This window comes from Protopterus annectens, chromosome 8.part0 (assembly GCF_019279795.1).
Source record: "Protopterus annectens isolate FY-2018-M chromosome 8.part0, PAN1.0, whole genome shotgun sequence".
Classification (NCBI taxonomy): domain Eukaryota; kingdom Metazoa; phylum Chordata; order Ceratodontiformes; family Protopteridae; genus Protopterus; species Protopterus annectens.
In genome coordinates, this window is record NC_056741.1 from 209,936,512 (window position 1) to 209,961,665 (window position 25,154).

At 35.9% G+C, this 25,154-nt stretch overlaps 1 protein-coding gene across 1 annotated transcript in view; it reads left to right on the top strand.

Annotated features, from left to right (window-relative positions):
* The window catches only part of LOC122808192 (guanylate-binding protein 2-like), a 994,936-nt gene that overhangs the window by 333,953 nt on the left and 635,829 nt on the right, over positions 1-25,154 (top strand). The window contains exon 3 of the mRNA XM_044079160.1: positions 17,012-17,242. Coding sequence (XP_043935095.1) covers positions 17,012-17,242 — 231 coding nt within the window. The remainder of the gene's footprint in view (positions 1-17,011; positions 17,243-25,154) is intronic.

The following is a 25,154-nucleotide window of genomic DNA, read 5'->3' on the forward strand; positions in this document are numbered from 1 at the left end:
ACATGTTTTACCTGTAGTTATTACAATCCTTTCCAGCAGTCTCACTTCTGTCATGTTTCAGTATTTCAACAGGGATATATTTCACACATGTGAGTTGCTCATCTTCTGCAGCTGTACTTTTCAGCCTGCTGCAGGTTGTGCACTATGATATTATAGGTGGGGCATCTTTATTTCAGGCTTTATTTCAGACATTTTCATTTTTCTGTTTGGATTTCAGACTGCAACACACTTTTGTCATCAAGCAATACTTGCAAACTTTTACACTGTTACTTGCACATTTTATTACTTACTGACTACACTGCACTCTTTTGCTAACTGTCATACTTTTATATTTCTTTACAGTTACTGGGAGTGGATTACTGACCTGCCTGGTGCTGCAACCGCACCAGCCTATCACCATAGGCTCTGCGGTTCGCAGAACGGACACCTGCAGCTGTAATATAAATGAAGTAATATTGGAATACACATCTCCATAATATCAGCTAATTTAATTTCTTACATACATAATTAAATGTAACTTACTCAGTAGTGGGGCGTTGGGCATTTGCCAGGCCTCCTGGATCCAAAGGTTCATTTGGTCCTGCTTGCATCTCTTCAGGCCCGCATGGTGGTGACAGACCTGCTCACCAGTCCTTGGAATCCCTGTGGCACTGGTAAGATCATGAGCCAACCAGTCCCATGCCTCAGCCCTATATGCTCCCCACAGGACCTGGCCCTGCATGAGTTGGGCCTCATGATTGTGGACTAGAAGCCAGACCATGTATCTGGACTCCTCAATGCCCCACCTCTGTGCTCGAAAGCAACTACCCTCACCTACACCTGACATTCTGGCTGCAAGTTAGTTCTACAATCGTTTATGCTGTGTATTCCCGCCTATGGGGCTTATATATGCCGTTTTTCCCGCACTTATCTGTGAGTGGCCATTTTAGAATTGTATCCACTTCACAAAACCTGCTTTGTCATGCTCCACTTTCTATTCATTCCTATATATTTGCTATTACTGCATTTCTGAGTACAGCTGTTGTAGTTTAGTGGTTCAGTACCTTGACTATGGTGCATGGTATCCTGGGTTCGAACCTGACCACTGCTTTTTATATTTTATGACTGTCTAGACAGGCTAGGGGGTGTGTCTGTGTAAAGGCAGTTTTGTTACAGCTTGCTCAACGTTGCCCATCGGTTAGCTTGTTGGCGCGGTGCGTAGCTCTGCGCAAACGGGGTGCACTGGTTTAAGCCTCATTTGGCTATCAGCACGCATATTACGCTCAGCTCAGCTAGGGTCACACAGTCTCAGCGTGTAAAACCACTGCTCAGCTACCGGCACTCATTTTGCACCTGTTAAACCACTGCTCACCTATGGGCACTCATTTTGCACCTGTTAAACCACTGCTCACCTACGGGCAGATGCACTCACCTTGTTAAACTGTAGCTCAGCTATAGGCATGTCTGCCATTTTTTATTGTTTTGTTACCTTACATTTCTTCAAAATAAATGGACTATTTCATTACATTTTACATAAAATGTGATTTTATATGTGTACATGTTTGTCAGGGACTTGTTTCGTGCTTATTTTGTTAAAAATAAAAATTGGTGTTGTGGGGGCTCGAACCATGAATGCCTGCTCTTCAGCTGACGTCTCTACTGCTACGCTATTGCTTCTTGGCCTACTTTGCATATTTAGTTCTTATATGCTTTCCCACTGACTGCTAACTGTAGCTGCGCTACGGGCACGCCCGTGCAAACGAGCGCACTCACGGGCAAATATCTTTACAATTTAAAAAAATATATAACATGTTCATTTATATATTTTCTGTTCATAGTCTGTGGGGGCATGTGTTGTGTTGTGTTTATTCACATTTCGGTGGACACTGTCGTGGGTGTTTACTTTGGGCACTTTTACTCTTCTGGGGGCGTGTCCGCTTGCAGGGCTCGGCCTACGGACACGCCCCCTACTGTCTTACACGGACTGTGTTAGACTTAGGTGTGATTCAGCATGCTCTCATGAATATGCAGAGCATGCTGACATCACTCCGTTTAAATGCAGCCTCCGTGTAAGAGTTATAACTCTTACACGGAGGGTTTGTGAATCCTGCCCAATGTCTTATAGCCATTTTATTGATGATACTTTGATGTTAGGGTAGTGAAGTTGATAAGCTCTTTGAGTTTCTTAATAGTTCCACAAACACTTTGGCACATGTTATGCATTTTAGTTTAAAAGACAAAGCATTTTTTGATTTGGCAGTTTCAAAGCTAGTTAGTAGCACAAACTAGACACAAGAATCAGCTAGAAAAATGTGGCCATTAATTTCATACTCAGTTACTTGAGTATCCTTCCATAATATATGAAGCAGAATATATTAAGAGGCAATCTTTTAAGATTAGTAGCTTTACCCCTCATTCTATGGTATACAACACTGACTTAGGCCTTATGCAGAGAAGTTATCTCTAGGAGGGTATCCTATGAATGTTATAAAGATTATGAACAATTTCTTGGAGTCTGTCTAAGGAAATAATGATAGCTCAGAAGCTTGTAAGCAAGGTCCATCCATACAGTTACAAACAACCTCATATTCACATTTATATCTGAACCACACTGTGCTTTCCATAACCAAAATCTTATTTGTTTAAAATTTCTGATAAATTTCATTTAGAATTATACATAATTTCTTTCACTCTTTGGTTCCAAATTATCCACATAACATTAAAAAAATTGTTATCACCATTTTCAATAAACATTTTAACTTTATCTTAATAAAAACATATTCGGTACTATCCATTTTAACACTTTTGTACCCCTTAATTTCATCTAAATAATGATTTATATCTAACTTAATTCATAATGCATCAGTTCGTTTACATTTCAAAAAGACGTTCAGTAGTTTCTTCTTTATGACAATAATTACATATTTTATTATAATTTTTATATTGTATGTTTGCTTTGACTGCTAATTTCCTTATCATCAGTCTCCTTAAAAAAATCACAATAGTCTACTTTTTTTTAATCTACCATTTCTTGCTTTTATAGCTCTGATTTCCACTTCTTCCAATTCTTTCCATGGGTATGTTGTGTCTTTCGGCTTTTCCCGGTTAGGGGTCACCACAGCGGAACTCCAGTCCGCTAATGATTGGCAGTTGATTTTTACATGCTGAGTTGCCAGTCCTGACGCACGACCTTCAATGAAGGTACACCCATTCATGCATGTCTTCACGCAGAAGACGCTCTAGCTGAGAATCGAAGTGGACAGCATCTTACTGTGAGGCGACAACGCTACCGCAGCACCACCAAATATTTCACCATTACTTTTTATACCACTTTTTTGTTTATCATCTAAATCATCTACACTTATTTTCACATTACAATTTTCTCTTGGTATGCTTTCATTTCTTCATGCATATACTCTTTTACAACTTTTCATCATATCTCATATTTTTATATTTGTTTTCCAATAACAGAATTATTAAATTGCCTTTTTTTCTTTAACCATTTAAGTATTGTATACAGATGTAATTAAACTGCAAATACCACCAGATTTATAAGTCCTAAACCACCATCCTCATTTGCTACATATAACACACCTCTCATTACAGGATAAAGATGAGATCCCCATATAAAGGAGAAGATAGCATTAATAATATATTTTCAGTTGACAATGGCATACTACACACACTAGGTATACATGAAATATTTACTAATATAACAGAGTTAAGCAAATAAACTTTTTTCTTGAAAGTTTAAAAGACGTCCAAAAAGAACACATTGTTTTGATTGTTTTCATAATGTTTTCCCATTGTAGTAATATAACATCTTGTTTTCCAAATGTAATGCCTAATAACTTTATTTCTTGAGAACTGAATTCAGTACCTTTAATCCAACGTCATACCTTAAACCTTTATTTTTTTCTATGTTCAAATACATACCAATTTTATCTAAACACAAATTCAACTTGCTTATAACTTCTTCCATTCCATTCAAATGCTTAGTAACTAGAATGATGTCATATGTATATGATAACTTTATAGGTATATCAATACCGTCCTGTGTTCTGTATCTAACATTTCCATCTACTGAATTAGTATAACTAGAAAATGTAATGTTACTAAAAGGACATGCTTGCCTTATACCTGTTTTAATACTAATTTGTTCATTCAGCCATCTAGTAATCAAAACTTTAATTTCATTCAATGTGTATGCTGTAACACACAAATGTCTTATTTACATACTTAAATTATAAGCTTTGAATATATCCCATAGCATATTATGTTGAATAGTGTCAAAAGATTTGTTTAGCTCTCCTACCATAATTAAGGTCACTTATTGTCTATTTAGCATGTCATCTACAATTTCTCTAAAGATCAGTAATAATTCTTGACATCCTTTTCCTTTAATTTTATATATTGAATATAATAGAATATTCTTAAGTTTTGATTCCATTATTTTCTGTGGTATTTTCATAAAGATTTTATAATCAGTATTATTCAAAACAACAGGTCTCCAATTTCTTATATATTTTCTCTCACCTTTTTTTCCATACAAAAAAATTAAAAATTCCATTATATAATTCCTAATATTTAAATCCTTCATTAAACCATTTGTTTAATACTTATATGAAATACATATTTTGACTTACTGTCATGTTCTTATACATTTGATATTCTGAGCCATCCAGCCCCACTCCTGTATGCATATTTATTTGTCTTATATTTTTCCAAATCTATATTTTCTTGCTTAGGAAAAAATACTTTCCATGATATCCTTTGTTTTTTAATAACATCTTTAAATAAATATTTTATATATTATACAATAATACACATTATATTTCTTTGGTCTTTCTGTACTATCCATTTTTTGTCTATTAATTCTCTCATTATAGTATCTTCCTTAACTATTTTATTTAAATAAGGAGCTGTCTCTTCTTTTCTACTTGTAAGAAATATCTTTGTTTCTAGAACAGATTTTTTTTATTCATTGCATATCATTCTTGTTCTTTCTTAAAATATTAATATTCAGTTCTTTGTGCATTTTAAGTTCTTCACTTAACTTACTATAACTCTTTTTCACTTCCTTTCTCTTTTTAACTTGCCATCCTTGATAACATTTTTTATATTTACTTTTAAAAGACATCCACCATTCAGACCAAATTTTATAGAACTGCCAGATACTTATGAAATATTCTTATAATTCTAACTTTCTTTTTTTTTCCCTCACTCACCCACACTACTTCAGTAATTCTTTTTAAACATTTTCCTATCTTAGCATTTATAACTTTATCACTGAATTCTATCCAGGTAGCTTTATGGTCTGAAAAACCTGTGTCTAATGTACCTTCATTTTTTTATTTCACATCCTTCCAAAAACATAAAATAGTCGAACTGTGTTCTATATATTACTCTACTCTATGTCTATGAATTGTTCTTCCACAGTCTTAACTTTCCGCATCTCATAATTTCTATAACTTGTTTACACCATTCCCTTTCTTTTTTGTTTCTCAAGTTAGAACTGAAGTTTCCTACTAACTCCTATATTAATAGTATAATTCAATATTAAGGCAAATATATCTTCTCTTTGCTTGTTACATATGCATATAATGCAATTATTCTATATACTATATCTCTCCTTCTAACATCAATAACTATAATCCTAGCCATTAAAGTTATAGTAACATCAAGCATCTTAACTGTCTTTTTCATAAGTACTGCTATTTCCAAACATAAATCTTGTCCTAAATTCCAGAATATCTCATTATCCCATAGACATTCTGTTTGAAATCTTTCTTCTTTCATTAAAAAGCTTGTATCTTCTAGTATAATGATATCACTATCACATGTTTTAACAGTAGTCTATGAAAGCTAGTCTTCTAACTATGCTCTAAAAACATTCAGTGCTAATATCCTGCAATTACTATTATTTCTATTTATGAAAATGTTCTAAGGAAAACTAATAAAACCTTTACCCATTTTCTTTCTTTTTTCGGTTATGTTTAATCCAGCAATGTTTCTCTTTCTCGCTTTCACTCAGTCTTTTATCTGTAATTTTTTTTTCTTTTTTTACTATATTTCAGTAATATCATCTTCATCACTAACTTGAGTTCCTTCTTCTATATTTAATTATTTTATTGTGTGTCTGGGTCATACTTTTATCATCATTTTTTTCTGACTGTTTCTTCTGTATTTTGTCTGCATGATTTTGCCCCTGTTCTCCCTCACTTACTACTTCCATAACTCTTTGAATGTGTTGAGACACAGTAGCTTAATGTATTTCTACTGTCCCTTCTTTACAATCCATCCACATATGACCTACCTTATTGCATTTATAACATTTTAACTCACACATTTTGCATCATGACTAGTCACACCATATATAAAACATTTCCTTTTTGCACAATCAGTAATAAAGTGATCTGATTTTCCAAAGTAGAAACAAGTTTTGGGTTGACCACAATATTTAACAACACATTTTGACAATCTATTTTTATAACACTAGGGATATGAAAGATTTCATCATTTTCCATTTTAGTACAACTTTGCAATCTCAACCCTCAGGCCATAATCTTCTCTTGTCAAAAACTTTAGAAATGACAAATACATCTTTACATCTGCTACTTAAATGTCTTTTCAAAGTCTCTTTTTCAATTTCTGCTCTAAATTGAACATGAAAGTTTTTCTTAGTTTCTCTGAAAAATGATTTAACTACATAAGCATCCTACAGAGTACACTCTTTTTTATTTTCATATTGACTCAAGCAATTTTCATTGCTTGATAATTTTTTTTACGATTATATCACAAAGTTTCTTTGCTTGTATGAATGAAAGTTCTTACCTCTGCTAGAAAAGTTCCTGAAGGTGAAATAACATTGTCCCATGCCTGATAAATTTCTCTTTCTCTTTCTTCCTTGGATAAAATCCTAACAGTATAATTGTTTTCTTTGTTTCATAACAGTTTCCTTTCCTGATATTCCCATTTTTTCTGTTTCTGTAATTATATCAGCATAAGTTTTTGTCTTACCATCTCTTGTTTTTGTATCAAAAGTAACTCTTCATTTTGAATTTTGTCCATTTTATCTCCCCATGCCACATTCTTGCCATTCTCAGGTTCACTTTCCTCACATAATTTCTCTAATAAAACATCCTGTGACCCTTCTAAATGGAAAGTTGTAATAATACATCCCTCATCACACTGGTTTTCTTCCTGGAGTAGCTGCTGCTGGAAAATCTCTTCTGAATCTACAAAAAGCTCACCTGCCTTTTCCCTACATATGCACACTTCCACTGTTTCAAAAATATCCACAGATGACTCTATTGTATTCCTATCATCATTTCCAACCACTGGAACTCCATGAGAAGTCTCAGTTCTCTGACCTCAAACACAGATATAGAAGGCTTGACTACCTTCTCTTTGCTCTTCTTATCTCTCAATACCTTTTTAATCTAGTTTGAAGGCTCAACCACCACCTTCTCCTCCAAATCATCAGAAAACACCTCTCTTGACTCCATTACTAAAACTAACTCCCTGCTTCTCTGAGCAGGCTGCACACCAGAAACAGGAACAGGAAGTGCAACCACAAAAATGTCCACCTTCACAATGAAAGCATAGTTTGTTTTATTTGTAAACATTCAGACACTTCATATTATTTTCATATTTACATATTCAAATATTTACACTATTTACAGATGAATAACATCACTCAATATATCATCAGCTTTTTTTAAGTATCCCCCCATCCTTTTACCCACAACCAAAACCATATTTTCTCCAATATTTTTGTCAATGTCCATTTTCCTTGTATTTGATCTCATTAAGTCTCTAGTTCCATATTGTCCATGTTACATAAAATATAACTCTGTCCATTTACTTTGCCTTTTCTTAAGATCTTGTTCCATAATAACCACATTCTATCATATCCATATTTAATATTTCAAATTTCAAGTAATCTTTTACCAAATCATGTTTATATATTTCTTTCCACGACTCTTGAATTCTTTCACATTTTAAAAATACATGTTCTTTAGTTTCAAACTCTTTACATGTATGATATATACTATCCTGTTTGCTTTTATATGCCATATTTACTTTTACTGGTAATTTACCTATGGGCAACCTCCACAAAAAAATCACAAATTTTTTAATTCATTTATAATTTGTATATCTTATCATTATTGCTTTTTTCTCACTTATTTCTAACTCTTTCCAGAGATTTAGGTGGCACAGTGATGCAGCGGTTAATGTCACCTCACAGCAAGAGGTTCTCCAGTTTGATTCTCAGCTGGGTTGCCTTCTGTGCAGAGTCTGTATGTCCTCCCTCCATTTGTTTGGGTTTCCTCTGGACACTCCGGTTTCTTCCCACATTCCAAAGGCATATGCCTGGAGCATTTCTCCCTGGGCCTCTGCTGAAAATAGGCTCTATCCTAGTTGTACTTTCTCAGTTAACAAATGTTAAAATAAACAAAATAAAAATATTTCATAATATTAACATACCATTCCTTTCTGTTCTTTTCTATTACATTCTTTTTTAGTTTCCATAACACAATTTTACTATGAAACTCTTTCATTTCTTTATTAGTAACACTTTTACTTTTTTCATTTCTATTTCTTCCGAAAGTTCCTTGTATTTACCATATATTATTGTCTCTACCAAATATTTATTTTCTTTCATAACGCATTTTAATACTTTATACATATTTAAAGAAGCTGCATATACAATTGGGTTTATCAATCCCAGATCCCTACTCTTCTTTCATATATAAAATTCCTCTCTTTACAGGGTTCAATCTTGACCCAAGAAATATGAAAAGCTTATCATCATAACTTCTTTTTCATACTTCACCTGTATCATGTAAATTTTGCAACACAGGCTATTTTGCCGAGTATTATAGTGTTTATCAAATCTGCTTTCTTTATGAGAATCTATATGTTTTCCAGAACGCAATCGTATCTTTGATTACATTGTTCATGTTTATATTCACTTCTACCAAATACTATATCCACTATATCTATGCATATTTCATTATATTCTACAACTCCTATTATACCTTTATAACCAAATCCTTTAATTTTTCTCTTTATTTATACTTAAATCAATTAATTTAATATTATACTTATTTTTATATTAATTTCTTCCATACATAATTTATTTTTAGCAATTATTACGTCATCAGCGTAAGTATGCATTATCGGTATTTGTATCTCCTTCATCATTTTATATCCTCCATTACTTGTCATTTTATTTATTTCCATAACTACTATATTCATGACTAATGAAAATATTACACCATCTTTGTTTCATGCCATACACTATTTTCATATGTTTCCTAATCCAACCATTTTTTTCATATATTGATTTAATAATTTGTAATATTTTGTCACTTATGTTATATGCCCACAAAATTCATCATAATGCTTCATACTGAACATTATCATGTGCCTTACTTATATCACCTATTATAACATTTACTTCTACTTTTTTATTAATAATGGCAACAATAACTTTTCTTATTAGCCACTACAAATCCTGACTTCCCTTTCCCTTTCTTCCAAACAAATTTTGATCATATAACCTTTCAGTTTTACATTGTACTATTTTAGCTATTTTTCTCAGAAAACTTTTATAGTCTGTATTATTTAACATTACAGGTCTCCATTTTTTATTTCATCTTTATTTCCTTTCTTACACATGAATTTTAAAAACCCTGTATAAATTTCTTTGTACATAATCCTTGCTTCCATCCATTCATTCATAACTTGTATAAATACCATTTTTGCCAATCTCCCATTTCTTTATGCATATTATAAGCAATCCCTCCCCACTCTTTTATCCACAACCAAAACATTTTTATCCAAAGTCCATTTTCCATTGATTTTAATTTCATTTAGTCTCTCATTACATATAGTCCATGAAACACAAAATATTATTCTATCCATTTTCTTCACTTCTTCCTCTTTTTGTGCACATTTCAAAAACACCTGCCCAGTAGTCTCAAACTCTCCACGTTTATTACATATTCTATCTTGCTTTTTTGTATGGCATATTTGCCTTAACTGGCAATTTTCTAATAGACAATCTCCATAAAAAAAATTACATTCTTTAAACGTTTTATAGCTATTATACCTCATCATTATGGCTCAATTCAGTTAGAATTAGAATTAAATTCGAATTAAATCAAAAGCTGCTTCAACAAAGTATTAGTTTAAGGGTGTGCACACTTATGCAAGCAGCTAATTGTACATTTTTTGTTTTTTATAATTTTCCCTTAATGGAGTTGTTTGTTTTTCAATTGAACTGTACAGGTTGTAAGTCACATTAAAGGTAGGAAAAGTTTTGAAATTATTTTTTGTGGTCTCATTTTTTATATATCACAAAAACCTGGCATTTTAACAGGGGTGTGTACACTTTTTATATCCACTGTAGATGTTAGCAACATAAGCAATTTTTCCTATTACCATGGTGTTCAACAAGTGTGATTTTTTTCTATATGAAAATCTATATGATTTCCAAAAATGTCATATCCTTTACTTCTTTGAGTACATTACCCCATTGTCGTTGTCTGTATTCATTCCTTCCAACTATTATTCCAAATATATCTATATGTTTCTTTCACTGAACTCAATACCTCCTATCATACCTTCAAAACCAAATCCTTTACTTTTCTCTTTCTTTATACTTTTTTAATTTGTACTTAATTTTTCATTTACTTTTTCCATACATACTTTATTTTTAAGAATTAATACAATATCATTGCACAATTATACATTATTGGCAGTTGTACTTCCTTCATCATTTTGTATCCACCGCTACGTGACATTTTATTAATTTCTTCCACTTTTAGCTGGGCGACCCTGCTTTATTCCACATTCTATTTTTATTTCTTCCCCAATCCAGCCATTTACATTTAGTTTCACATAGTTCATTTTATAAACATATTTTATTACTTGTATTCTCCATAAGGATTTATACTGAATATTATCATAGGCTTTACTTATATCCCCTATCATAACCTTTGCTTCTACATTTTTATTTATGATATCATCAACTATTTCTTTTATTATCTATAATAACTCTTGCTTCTTTTTCCTTTTCTTCTGAATACATTTGGTCATATATTTTATCCAGTTTTTGTAAACTTTTTGTTACTATTCTCATAAACATTTTATAATCCATATTATTCAATTTTATATGTCTCCAGTTTTTTTATCTCCTCCTTATTTCATTTTTTAAAATATAAATTTTATAACTCCTGTGCATATCTTTTTCTCTTTAATTTCAGTTTCTAACCATTCATTCATAACTTCTATAAAAAATATTTTTGCCATGCTTTCATTTCTTTATACATACCATATTCAATTCCATCCAATCCTGTTGCAGAATTCATGTTAATATCTTTTAGAATTTCATTCAATTCTTTCATAGTTATTTTTGTTCTAACTACTCATTATCTTCATTATTTAACTTTTCACCTTTATTTATTTATTTAACATTTGTTTACCAGGAAAGTAAATTTATAAATTTGTTCTAAGTTTTCTTCTCTTTTAACAAACAATTCCAATACATATTTTTAAATTATTTCATATATTCTGTCTGTAGGTCCAGTGGTTATTCTCCCATACACTTAACTTTCCACTTCTCATAATTTCTTTAACCATTTTAATGTCACACTTGCTCTTACTTTTTCTTAAATTGCAATTAAAATTGCCCTCCACCATAATGTCCATATTTATACAAACATATTTAAACATATTTTTAAACATCCTTTCTCTCTCTCTTTTTTTGTTACATATGCATGTAAAGCTATAATTCTATACACATATTTTTCCATCTCAAATCTATTATTGTAATTCGTCCTAATTCCACTATGGTTACATCTAATATTTGAATGCATTCTTGACATAATATACATATGCCTGAGCATGTTACTTTCCCCATGTTCCAAACTACTGCACCATTCCAAAGTTTTTCAGTTTGTGTTCTTTCTTCCTTTGTTAATAATCTGATATTTTCTAAAACAATAATATGTACATCTACTGCAGCACACCATTGTACTATACCTATTTTCCTCTTAATATTTTTCAAACTGATCACATTTAAAGCTAATATTTTCAGCTTTTAAGAACAGTTAGTATAATAAAATGTTTACCCATTTCCATTTCATATTTTCTCTAAACATTATATTTTTTTAATTTTCTTTTCCTTTCTTTAACTCTTTTCCTTATTGAGTTTTTTCTATTTCTTACTGTGCACCAATCATCTTCTTTCTCTCTTGTCTCCTCTGTTTCTTTTTCCTTGTTACTTTCTTATCTCTTTATCAGTCACATCATTTTGTACATTTTCTTGTATAACACATTCTTTGTATCTCTTTCTCCTGTATAACTTCATTTTCATTTTCTTGCACATTCATTTCACATTCTAGCCATGAATGACCAGTATCACCACATTTTTTGCACTTTAAATCACATTTTTGCATTATGCCCTGTTTTACCACATAAATAACATATTTTTTGTCACATTCATTGATTAAATAATAATTTTTCCACAAAAAATAACAAGTCTTTGGTTGACCCCTGTATTTCAGAAAACCCCTATTACCATGAACATTAATAATACTAAATACATGCATGGCATTATCATTTTCCATTTTCAGCATTACTTCATATTCCCATTCCCCAGTCCATAGTCCTCTTTCATCAATCATTTTTGTAGTGTCCATTACTTCTTTACCAATAGTTAACAAATCTTCTTTCAGTTCTTTTGCTTCAACTTCAGTTCTAAACTGGATCATTATTCTTTTTTGTTTGTCTGTAAAAAGATTGCACAACATATTCTGACCATGGCTATATATATATATATATATATATATATATATATATATATATACTTTTTTTTCCATGTACACCCAAAAAAATTCATTTCCATGGCCTGCCCAGTCTCAAATATCAAGTCACAAAAAGTCTTTTTATTAATTAAAATAAATGCTCTTACCTCTTTTGCTTTGACACCCAGAGGTGCTATGACAGAGTCCCAAACCTCATACCTGTCCAAACTTTCTTCTTTTTTTTTACTGTTTACATGTACTGTATACTTTTTTGTTTCTTTTATTTCTTTTTTCTTCTTTGCTCCTTCTCCAACAGTTTGTGCATAAGTTTTTGTCTTTGGAACTTTTTCTGGCATAGTTTCTTCTTCTCCTTTTTCTTTTTCTATTTTTTTCCATGATGTCGCTCCATAAAACTGCTGCTCCACCTTCTGGCTCACTTTGGCTTATCATTTCTTCCAAATAATAATCCCCCCAGTGGATGACTGTAATTATGCAATTGATTTTCTCTCCTTTAAACAATCTCCTCTGAAAGTTTACCTCTGAATCCGTCTCAGTTACAGCTACAATCTCCTTTTCTTCCTATGTCACTGTTTTTTCTGCACCCACATAATCAGAAAAAAATGTCTGGTAGTGATTCTACCATTTCAACTATATTTTCAGCAACTTTCACTCCATTTCCAGCAAAAGATGAATCAGACATATTTTCTCCCTGTTCCTTCTGGCTGTCTGCATGCCTGTACAAGAAACAGGAATTCATGATGCGTAACACACAAAGCCTTTCCTTGACTACCACGAGTAGGGGAAATTCCCAGGTGTCTGGCCAAATTTCCCCTAGTCAGTATGAATGCCATCTCAGATCTCCCCAGAAAATAGGCCAATGGCCTAGTGAAACTAACCTGGTCAACACAAAGTATAAATAAATAAACAATGGTTGTCACTACATCTCAGTTATTTCATTATATCTTTGCATCCTGACTATTTTAATTCATCAGAATCATTACACAGGTATGGTTATTATATCTCAATGGTCCTGCTGGTATAAAGTAATCTTGGAGATTATTTCTGGCATTGTAATAGGCAGCCCATTTAAACTGCTTTGCTATTCACCAGTGTCTGCAGTGGGAAGATGTGTGTGTTATTTTGAATGCTGGCAAAATGTGCTGCATTTGTTTAAAAATACATTCCTTACAATGCAGTTCAAAACAGAATAATTCTGACTTGCTGTTCTTAAATTTGGGTTAATGATTTTTTTCCTTTTTACTGAGGCAAAAATATCTTCATGCATGACATTTTCTCACCTCTGTGGTATTGGTAGCTATACCTTGATATGTCACACTGTAACATAGCAACACTTCATCCAAACCATATATTGCCAGGATTTTTAAGATCATGGCATTCACTGTTTTTTCATAAGGAAATCCATCCATCCATAACCCCTTTTTCCTATTTTTACACATGGGGTTAGTGTGTCACTTCAATAGTGACAATCATCTAGAGGCAAGAATTACACCACCAGGTGGCTAGTCCTGCCCAGTTTTTCAACTACACCACATACTCACATGCACACTCATACCTATAGCCTATTTAGAGTGTCCAATCCACCTACTGCACGTCTTTGGAATGTGGGAGGAAACCAGAGCACCTGGAAGAAACCTACACAAACACAGGGAGGACATGCAGACCCCACTCAGAAGGCAGCCCAGCCAAGAATCAAACTGGAAAACCTCTTACTGTGAGGTAACAACACTATCAACTGTGCCACCATACTGCTTTTCACAAGGAAATGGTCTTTCATATTTAACACTGGATTATAGGTAAGTTGTTACCATATATCATGTATTCAGTCCTTTATCATTGTAATGTTTTTTGGTGGGGGTATTTCTGCATGTCTTATTTGCCCCAGCATCATCTAGCCACTATGCTCTTATTGTGTCCCAACATGAAAAGGAACCTGAAGCCGCCACTCCTAATATTCAGCATGTTATGTGTCATTGATAAGTGTTGGTGAGCAATACAGTATGATTAGGTTTTTACAGTTTGTTTGTATGACATAAAAGCACTTACTATAACTGTCTAATAACTTTAATTTAAGATGTAGACAGGTTCTTTCCATTCTTTTCAAATTTCTTTTAGATTTTTAGTGTTTTGACCATTTTGGGACTTGTTTGAAATTTTTTTTGTATCTCAATTATCTCACCCAGTGGCTCTGCTTTCTTTTTTCCATTTGAATCACTCATCTCTTCTATGGCATGAAGAGGTCCATTTGTTCCCCAGGCAGGGTAAAAATCTAAAGGCCCAATCATTCATATATGAGATGGGAGCCTCATCAAACCTTTCATTTCTGTTGGAGATGAGTCAGAAGTTGAGCAGTGGGCCAGCCTGCTAACTCATGAAGATCCCCCTCCCTATCCCTAGCCTAACCTCTCCCCATGGCAGTTGTGATTGTGTTAATGCTGTGGTCTGGCAGTGTGCATGCATTTCTTGTGCAAAAACAGGGTGCCCCAGCTTGCCTGCACTACAGATGCACTTTGATCTAAATACTGCAAGGTACATCCATCCCCTTGGGTTTTGGAATAGACAAATACTACTAACTTACAAACTCCTGCTCAACTCTTCAATTTTCCTTGCCACTTCCCAGACACAGGGTATCCAAAGGATAGTCAGGGCTTTGTCATTCTGTGCCAGAGAACCATAATAAAGTCTAACGTTATTTTTGTCTTGACTTCCAAAATGTAAAAATTGAGTCTTGCACAAGGTGCTATCCAATCACAATAAAATGAAACCAGCAGTACCTCCCAAACAAGAATTAACAAAACTAAATATTTAACCTGATTAAGGAAGGGACCTCACCTCATCATCCCTATTCATGTATGTAAACAATGAATAAAAACAAGCCAATGCATTTCAATTACACCAGACTGCCAGAGATGTCAACACATTCATAAAAAAGGGCAGATCACAATGTTGAACCTCAGTTACCTCCCAGAACACTGCTTTCAAATTAACAGCTTAGTGCAAAAAAGGCAGTAGCTTACACAGCTCAGGTCTTAACAACCTTATAAAAAAGGTGGGAATGCCTAATCCAGCCTAAGAGGGCTTTATCCCAAATCTCTTAAGCAGAGTTCTACACAGCCTTCTACTTCCCTGGTGCAAAGGTACATTTGTAATATTTTGTAAATAACTTACAATATCTCAGCAACCACTCAAGTCACACATACTGTCAGCAGCATTTTATTAATCTAGCTGACAGCTTTCATATGAGGCTAAGGAGTTCTGTCTGAGTTACTTGGTTGTTGAGATATTTACAAAAAAGTGAAAATTATATCTATATAAATTAATATCATAAAAACAACAGTTAATATTGATTTACCTGTGCTAGACACAGATCAAACATTAATGCAGTTGAGTTTGTTACAGTGTAAGCTTTAAGATAAAATATTTTAAAACCTTGTACATGGCATGGTTTTATAATTATATATACAAATATGAACAAGCAATATTTGACTCCTAGAGATATCAGTAGGAGTTAACTGCAGATGCACCTGAAGGCGTCACTCGGATGTAATGTGTTAACCTTCGCATATACTGATACTAAAAAAAGCTTAGCAGTTTGAGACCTGATCTGGAATCAATCCCAAAATGGACAGTTCTAGGAACACAAATGCTGGATAAGGCAGAATACTGAATTTTAGTATCTGGACAATTCTTTGCATCTGTACATAAAAAGTGATAATAATTATCCTAAATACTATTCTATGGGAGGATGCGCTGCACATTGGGCACAGTTGTGAATTAAATTGATGGGAGGGGTAATTTTCTCTTTTATTAATGTGACTGAAGGCTTAGGCATAGCTGTATAAGGTCAGATGGGTAAATAGTGGAAGCCTGTTAGATTTGTTGGTGGGAAGTGTAAATAAATAAAAATCATGGATTTTGTATGGAATGTGTTATATTTTTGTGGGGGATGAGTGAAAGACTAGCCTTTTATGTTCTCACGATGATTCAGGCTTCATAACTCATGAGTGATAACACATTCATAATATTTTTTGCTCATGTTTTGATAATGACCTTGTGAAAAAACATCTGGATTTGTTTCTTCATGTTTTTTTGTCTTTTTTTACATATTAAGCATCTGCTGTTTACACTAGTAAGCCCATAGCATTTTGTATGTGCTGAAATGAAATTCACCAGTGTTCCTTAACCTCTTATATCAGTCATATTACACAGCTAGCACAACGAGTGAGAACAACACAGCAAAGTGGACAAGCAGCCGAAACTCTGCTGGACTATCTCCCAGACTACCTATGTTTCTTAATACGTGATGATCAGCTACAACAACAAGGATCTGACAATGATCTACTATGTAAGATCCTCCCTAACTCAGTGAAAGACTATTTTAATCACTGGATTATCTTGAAATTACCATATCCAGTGAGTTTGCTGACGTAAGTATTAAACAATGTGACTTACTTTCTGTATTGATTTGCTAAAACAGACACATTTATTGTTTATGTAAAAGTCTAGAAACATGGTAACTTTCTTGAAGATCCACAGGAAATGTAATCATTCTGATGTTAACCAGTTATACAGTGAAAAACTAAAACCAGAAACCATGTGAAAAGTTTGAATCAATCTGTAAGATTTTATAACAGACAATGGCAATACAATGATGGCAAATTTATAATCCCACTATCAGTGTCTCTGTTCTTAACAGGCAGCACTCTTGCTTTTAATGCTGGTAGATCTGAAGACTGTGAGTTTTGTTCAATAACTAGGTGGTTAGATTCATTTGTGTCTGGCAGTTAGAGCAGAAAATTAAGGCTATGAATTAATAACCTGCTTTCACTAGTCTGGAGTTTGATTCCCTCAGCCTCCATTTGCCTACTGTGTGATCTAAGCAAATCATTTAATCACAAAGTGCTTTGGAACAACAGAGGATTTTGGCTAGGTTCCTTAGTGATCTGCAGGGCTGCATGCCCAAACTACCGATGATGTCCTTGAAAGGATTATCAAGCCATGAAAATGTACGTCACATATATGACCTTTCAGAAGTTATCAGTACTTTTGAAACTAGATTTTTTTCCAGAAATGATAGTTTTCACTATCATATCTCACCATAAATGTCAGTAATAAAAGTGGTGAAATAAAAATTGCTAGCACAATCAGTAATACCCAAGGACAAGCATTTCAGTCCAAAACAGTGAAGAGCTTTCTACATATGTTGAATACAGAAATATCACTATCTAACACTGCGGTGGCAGTGAAAGAAGATATATCATTCACTCAGTTGTTGCTAGTATATTACAAAAATGCTTTTGGAGAATGATAACCCCGTCTGTGCCCCTACACCTTCTCTGCTGTATTATTCTAACTCTTGACTTTCACTTCCATTGAGATGACAACATAATCTGCTTTACAGAATTTCCATTGGTGCTGTCACTCCAAGATTGTGTTTCTTTTGAGTGAAAATAAATATAAAGTAGTGGTAGTTGGGGGATAGCACTCCTTATGATGTGTGGTACAGGGCGCTTAATCCACGCAAAACACTCTTTACATATTCCAGTTTGGTCATTCTTCATGAGATTAGCTGCAAGTTTGTTTTTTTTTTTTCACTATTTACAACTTTCTGTATTTCCAGAAAGGTATTTTGGATATTACAGTAATTTTCTGCTATTTTTAACCTCTGTAGTTCTAGAATTATTTAATGTCTTTAGTAAACCAGGTGTTACTGTTGTGGGTGTTACCTGCATTGCTTTAGTACCTGCCTAAGAAGATATCATGCTACTTTCATTTCAGAACTAAAACCATGTGGATCTAACATGATCCTGTCCATCTTCTTCAATCTTTCAGGACTAAGGCTGCAGGACTGATTCAGCTCAGTACTTGAAATTCTCACAGGGTTTATCCCCCCACCCCCTTAGTCATAAGGCACTGTACACCTTGGCAATTCTGCAGATTTATACTGTATTTTCTTGAGTTCACATGAAGAAACAGCTCTAGTTTTTTCTTCTGTTTCCTTGACACCAAAATGTTTAAAGTCTCTGGTGGGAATTCAGTAAAGCCTACATAGATTAATAGGTTCATAAGTTCATATGAGGCTATCTGCCCTAGGGCATTTATAAGCCTAGCCAGAGTGTGTTTGGCTTTCGCCACCCATTTTAAAATTAATTTTGCTATGCCCTTTTTCGAGGTTAGTATACTGTGCCTCTGTCTAACAGTGACACAGAAGTGATACCCGGGGTAAACCTACGATCCCTCATCCACTCATCAAGATTCCTCTTGAAGACAGTCAGTGAGGGACTCTGCCTAACCTGGACTGGGATTTTATTCCAGAGTGAAGGGAGCCTCTGGGTTATGAATCTGTCCCTCCAGCATGTCCTATTTATTTCAGTGCTGAGGTTCAAGTCTCTCGAGCGCGTAGCTCGATGAGATTTGGATTTTCTGAGGTGCAGCATGTCCATTAATTCCGGGTTGGACATGGCGTTATACGTCAGACACAGATCGCCTCTGAGCAGGTGGAATGCCACTGAGTAGAGCTGGAGTTTCTTTAACTGGGCAGCATATGGCATCTGTTTGAGCCCTTTGATCCTCTTGGTGAGGTACTCTTGGGGTCTTTTCAGTTGCTGCAGGTGTCTGGTAAGGTACATCCCAAAAGGGGCATTGTACTCAATTATGGGCCTGATGAGGGATGAGTAAAGAGGCACGATGACCTCCCCTGATCTAGATGTGAATCCCTTCATGATTAGATGGGCTATATAAAATGTTTTTCTAACCACTTTGGCCACGTGGTTGTCAAATAAGAGATTGCTATCAACTTGGGTCCCCAGGTCCCTAATTACTTCTTCCATACTTAATGGATTACCACCTATGTGGTAATTTGTGGGCACTTTGTTTTTGCCAAAGGGGATGACTATACACTTTTTGGTGTTTAGCTTGAGGCCATGGCTCTGGCACCACTTGTCTGTTTCTATGAGGCCCTTTTGGAGGATATTTGTGTCGGCTGTAGAGTCGATTACAGCGTCCAGTTTGCAATCATCTGCGAACTTGGTCAGCCACAGTCCTTCCGTGTTTGCCTGTACCTCCAAGAAATATATACCGAACAGGAGAGGTCCCAGGACTGAGCCTTGTGGGACGCCACTTGTAACTGGTTTGGAGTCTGACATGGCTCCAGCAATTCTAACCATGTGGGTTCTGTCCTTGAGCCAGTTTACAACCCATCTAGTGACATAGGGGTTTATATTTAAGCTGGTGAGCTTATCTATAATTCCCTAGTGGGGTATTGTATCGAAGGCTTTTGCGAGGTCCAGGTAGGCTGTGTGGACCACATTCCCTTCGTCAATGGCCTTGGTGACTGTTTCAAAGAAATCAACCAGGTTTAAGAGGCAGGATCTGCCCTTAACAAAGCCGAACTGGGTAGGATCCAGTGTCTGTAGGTCCCCAATATCTTTTTTTATGAGGTCCATGATGATCCTTTCCATAGCTTTGCAGACCAAGCTAGTCAGGCTTATGATGCGATCGTTTCCAGGATCTGTTGAGGCACCACCTTTGTGGAGAGGGGCCACTGTTGCTGTACGCCACTCTTTGGGTACATATCCTGTGGTAAGGCTGAGATTGAATAGTAGTTTTATGTTTGGGTTTAGCTCTTCTTGGAGTTCATGTAGGACGCAGCCCGGGACACCATCTGGTCCCATTGATGCTGTGTTTTTTGCTTTGCAGAGGGCGGCTCTTACCTGAGCATCTGAGATGTCAGGGGGGCAGCACTCTGCTGGGATAAATATTTGCCCTTTTGGTGGCCCATGATGCCTACATTGCCACAAACATTTTTGGATTCAGTAAGTGCTCCTTAGCGATGCCCATGCACAGGTAAACACAGAAAATTCTGTGGCATGCAAATAGCCTCATAAGCAGGTGAATCTCATGCAAATGAGGCAGGTTGAGCAATCCAACAAGCAGAAAGGCATCTATGTAGAGTCTGTGTCAATGTCCATATTGTATGCAAAATAATTCCACATACAGGGGTCTACACAGACAAAAGCGGATGTAAAACTGCAGAAAAATGGACATAAATCCCCTGAAAATTTCATACTAGATACACATATAAGCAAACCTATTATTGTGGATGTCAGAAAGAGGAAGTGAATAAGTTAAACTAATAATCTTTTTTAATAATCTCGGCATTTTTTGTGCTACGTGATGCAGTGTGCAAACATGCTTAACAGAAAATTTTTAAAAAGAGGGGAAAAAAAGGAATTTTATAATATCTGCCAAAAATGTATTATAGGACCTTGCATCGGGTCCATACAATGGTGCATTGCTGCTGTTGCTAAGGTCATATGGTGTGCAGTTTCCAGGCTGTCAGCATGGATATGTATGCAAATGAGGTAGATTTATTGAATAGCAAAACACTGAGTGTGCTCATGTGGAATGACCACCCAGGGGACAGAGATAAAGTAGGCAGCAAGTCATTAAAACTGGATGCATTCAATTATTAATAGTGACTGTTGTATAAGCTATGCTGCGCTGCATAGCACATAGCTTAATGGGTTCGCTCGAGCATGGTACCCACATGACAGTGATGACATAGGCAGTACTGATTGTAAAGCAGATATATTGAATGGATATTTATTATATTGATAAGCTATGCTGCACGACGCAGCACTGTGTGCCATGTCACACATGAAAATAGGGCCAATGATGCTAATTACATTGTAGGCAGGTGGAATGCATCATAGTTAGCCAATCACACATTCTGTACCTACAGCAGACCTGTATAAAGTATGCATACTCCCTACATTCTGATTTTCCCCAGTACTCTAGACCACTGGAGGACAGGCTTGGGAATTTTAACTGATAGAATGCTAGGGGCTGTTGCAAGTCTGCTACATTTATATGTTCTAGATGCTGAAGTCAATGCTGCTGGGGCTGCTGACAATAGGCCTAGGCAGAAAAGGAGAAGAGTGTTCAGGCCCATGGTAACCTTCCAGGAGCTCCAGGAGCTGGAGGCTGTAGAGCACTTCAAGGTGGGCAGGGACATATTAAAAGAAATCACAGAGCTCTGCTGCCCTCAACTCAGACCCACAGCAAACAGAAGGAACCCATCCCAGTGGAAACAAAGGTATGTGTAGCCCTTAGGATACTAGCTGCAGGTACTCTGCAAAAAACAACTGGGGACATGATGGGGGTGTCACAGGCATCTGCATCCAGGATACTCCAGCAGTTCCTGGATGCTATGCTACCACATTCCAGTGAGGACATATCTTTTCCCCTCTCCCCTGAGGTGAGGGCCAGCAATATGCTACAGTTCTACCATGTAGCACACTACCCTGAAGTACTGGGTGCCATAGACTGCACTCATGTACACATCAAGTCACCACCCAGTGTGCAGAATGGAATCTATGTTAACTGTAAGGGGTACCACTTCATCAACTGCTAGGTTGTGTGCAATGCCCAGCGGATTATCCTGAATGTGTGTGTTGGCAGCCCTGGCAGTTAGCACTACTCCCATATCTGGTGCACATCACAGCAGTACCAGATGTTTGCTGAGGAGACATCCCACATGGCCATTTACTGGGGGATGCTGGCTACACCCTGGAACCGTGGATGATGACACCCATCAGAAATGCACACACACCCATGACAGAAAGCCATAATGAGGCACATGCACAAATTAGGAACATCACAGAACATCTGTTTAGGCTTCTGAAGTCACGGTTCTGGTGCCTAGCTATATCTGGTGAATCCCTTCAGTACTCACCAGCCACATGTGCACATATATTCACAGTATGTGCTATGCTAGACAATCTGATCCTATGGAAACAGCTGCAGAAGGATCAGCAAAGGGAAGGTATACACAGCCCCCCACCAGTGCCTAGGTCACCACAGCCACAGTCACACGAGGACTCAGAGGAGAAATCCCTTGCTGATGTCCCTGTAGGTAGGCATAGGTGTGCTCAGAATGCCCTGGCTTTGGCTAAGAAACAATGCATAGCACATTCACTGACAACCTATGGATATAGGGACTGACACCATACTCCTATTCACATAAATATATTAAAATTGAAACCAGACAACCCACACAACCTATACCTATCCATGTACTGGCTGTGTACTTCTTGCATCAAACAGAGTCCGCCCTGAACTACAGTTCTGTCTACTGCTGCATTTGCAAGGTAAGTCTCTAACCTACACAGAACATAAAGGATTATTATGATATGGCATTGTATGTATGTATCTGCTACATTTATGCAAGTACATACAGTGGGCTACTTGGACAGAAATAACATCCACATGGGACTACAAATGCCCATTTCACTATCATGTGTCCTTTAATAATCATTAGGCCTCATGCATGGAATATTCACTATATCATTTAGAGGATATATTACACAGTGGGATTACTTGATATTTGGACTACTGTGTATCCCAGCGGTTCCCATTTACAAGCTCGAATTGCTACATGATCGAAATGTAGTATCTCGAGACTATGAAGACGAAAGACCGGAACCTCAAAAGCCGAGAAGCGCAAAATTTAAAAGGTGTAGAAGTGGCTGACGGCTATGCTAAACAAAGACAAGTATCTGTCACTGCCGAGTGTTACATAGTTTCATTAACATGCAGCCTGTAGATGATAATTACAGTGCCCCAGGTTCGATTGGTGAAATGTATGTGACTGTCTTATCGCAGAAAGGAGCTCCGGTGCTTTTGCTAGATGGCTATGTGTTACACAGAGAGAAGATCTACAAACAAAAGACTTACTGGTGCTGTAAATGGAAACGTGATGAAAAATGTAAAGGTAGGGCTGTGTCTATGAGTGTGCCCAATGGGGAACAGTTGTTGAAGTCAGTGAGGCATATGCATCCTGGAGACCCTGTTGAAGTTGGGCAGTACAGAGTATGCCATAGTTTAAAGGTGAAGGCGAGGAACTCCAGAGATACTCCTTGTTTGCTAGTGGACGATGTGTTGGCGTCAACTTCTACTGTGATTGCTCCCAGTTTGCCTGCTTGTAAAGCACTAGTGCAGCAGGTTGGAAGGATGTGACGTAAGGTATCAAAATGTTGTAGTAGTCGCATTGCAAAGTTGCAAGATATAAATGTAAATGAGTTTGCAACTAAGTCTGGGGTATTTCTAAGTAAGACTATAGTAGATGCTGTCACAGATACAGCAGTGGCGGTGTTTTCCACTAAGCAAAATTTACTTGATTTAAGTACTGCCACTATTTGGCTTGTTGATGGCACGTTCTTCCACAAAGGGATATTGTGCCGGCAGTTGTATAGTATCCATGGGATGATTCAATATGGAGGGTTCCATAAGAGTGTGCCATTATTATATTGTATAATGAATAAGACGTCACTTAAATTGTACAATTTCATGTGGAATTGTGTGTTGCGCTTAATGGACGAACATGGATTGGAAATATCTGTGAAGTACGTGTTAAGTGACTTTGAGATAGCAGCCAGAAGAAGTATACTGATAAATTTACAGGGTGTTACATCTAAAGGATGTCTATTTCATTTCTCACAGAATATATGGAGAAAGGTTCAACAATTGGGTCTTGCACATCTGTATAATACAGACTTTTTGTTTCAGTTGCATGTGAAATGTTTGATCGCATTAGCATTTTTGCCTGAGAGTGATGCAATCAGTGGTTTTGATGAAGTTAAAGCAGTGTTTCCTGCTGAAGGTATAGAACTGCTGCGATACTTTTGTTATTGGTATGTGCTCGGCAAGGTTCGTATGTTCTGTACTAGGACTACTGTTTTTTCTCGGTTTCCATCATTGTTTCCAATTTCGTTCTGGAACGTGGATGAGTTGAATACATTGTTTTTGCCTCGTACACAGAATAGTGTAGAGGCATGGCACCATAGGCTAAAGAGTTTGCTGGTCCACAGACATACCGACCTATCAGCACTCATGAAAGTGCTGGCTAGAGAGCAAGATAGGGTGGATGAGCTTAGGATTCATATGAGCTGTGGTATGCCTCCTTCACCCAAGAAACGGAAGGTTTTATGTCGCCATGCTAAATTTGAGCATGTATTAAAGCATAGATCAAGTTATGCATGTTTAGAATTTTTGATGGCTATTGCCAGATTACTGAAGATTTGAGATGAGAAGAGGATAAGTCCTGTTGTCGGAGAAAATGATGAATATTTAATTTGGATATCTGGCGTGCGGATTAACACAGAAGCCGATATTGTTAGCTGACGTGCTCCTATTTTGTTGTCTGTGCACTGTAGTTGTTATGTTGCACTGTTTTTTGTTTATTTAATATTTTAGGATGGAGAAGGAATAATTGTGTGGTTAACAAATTATTTTAGTATTTTTCGAGCTTTTCATATTGCGTAGCTGCTGTTTGGGATA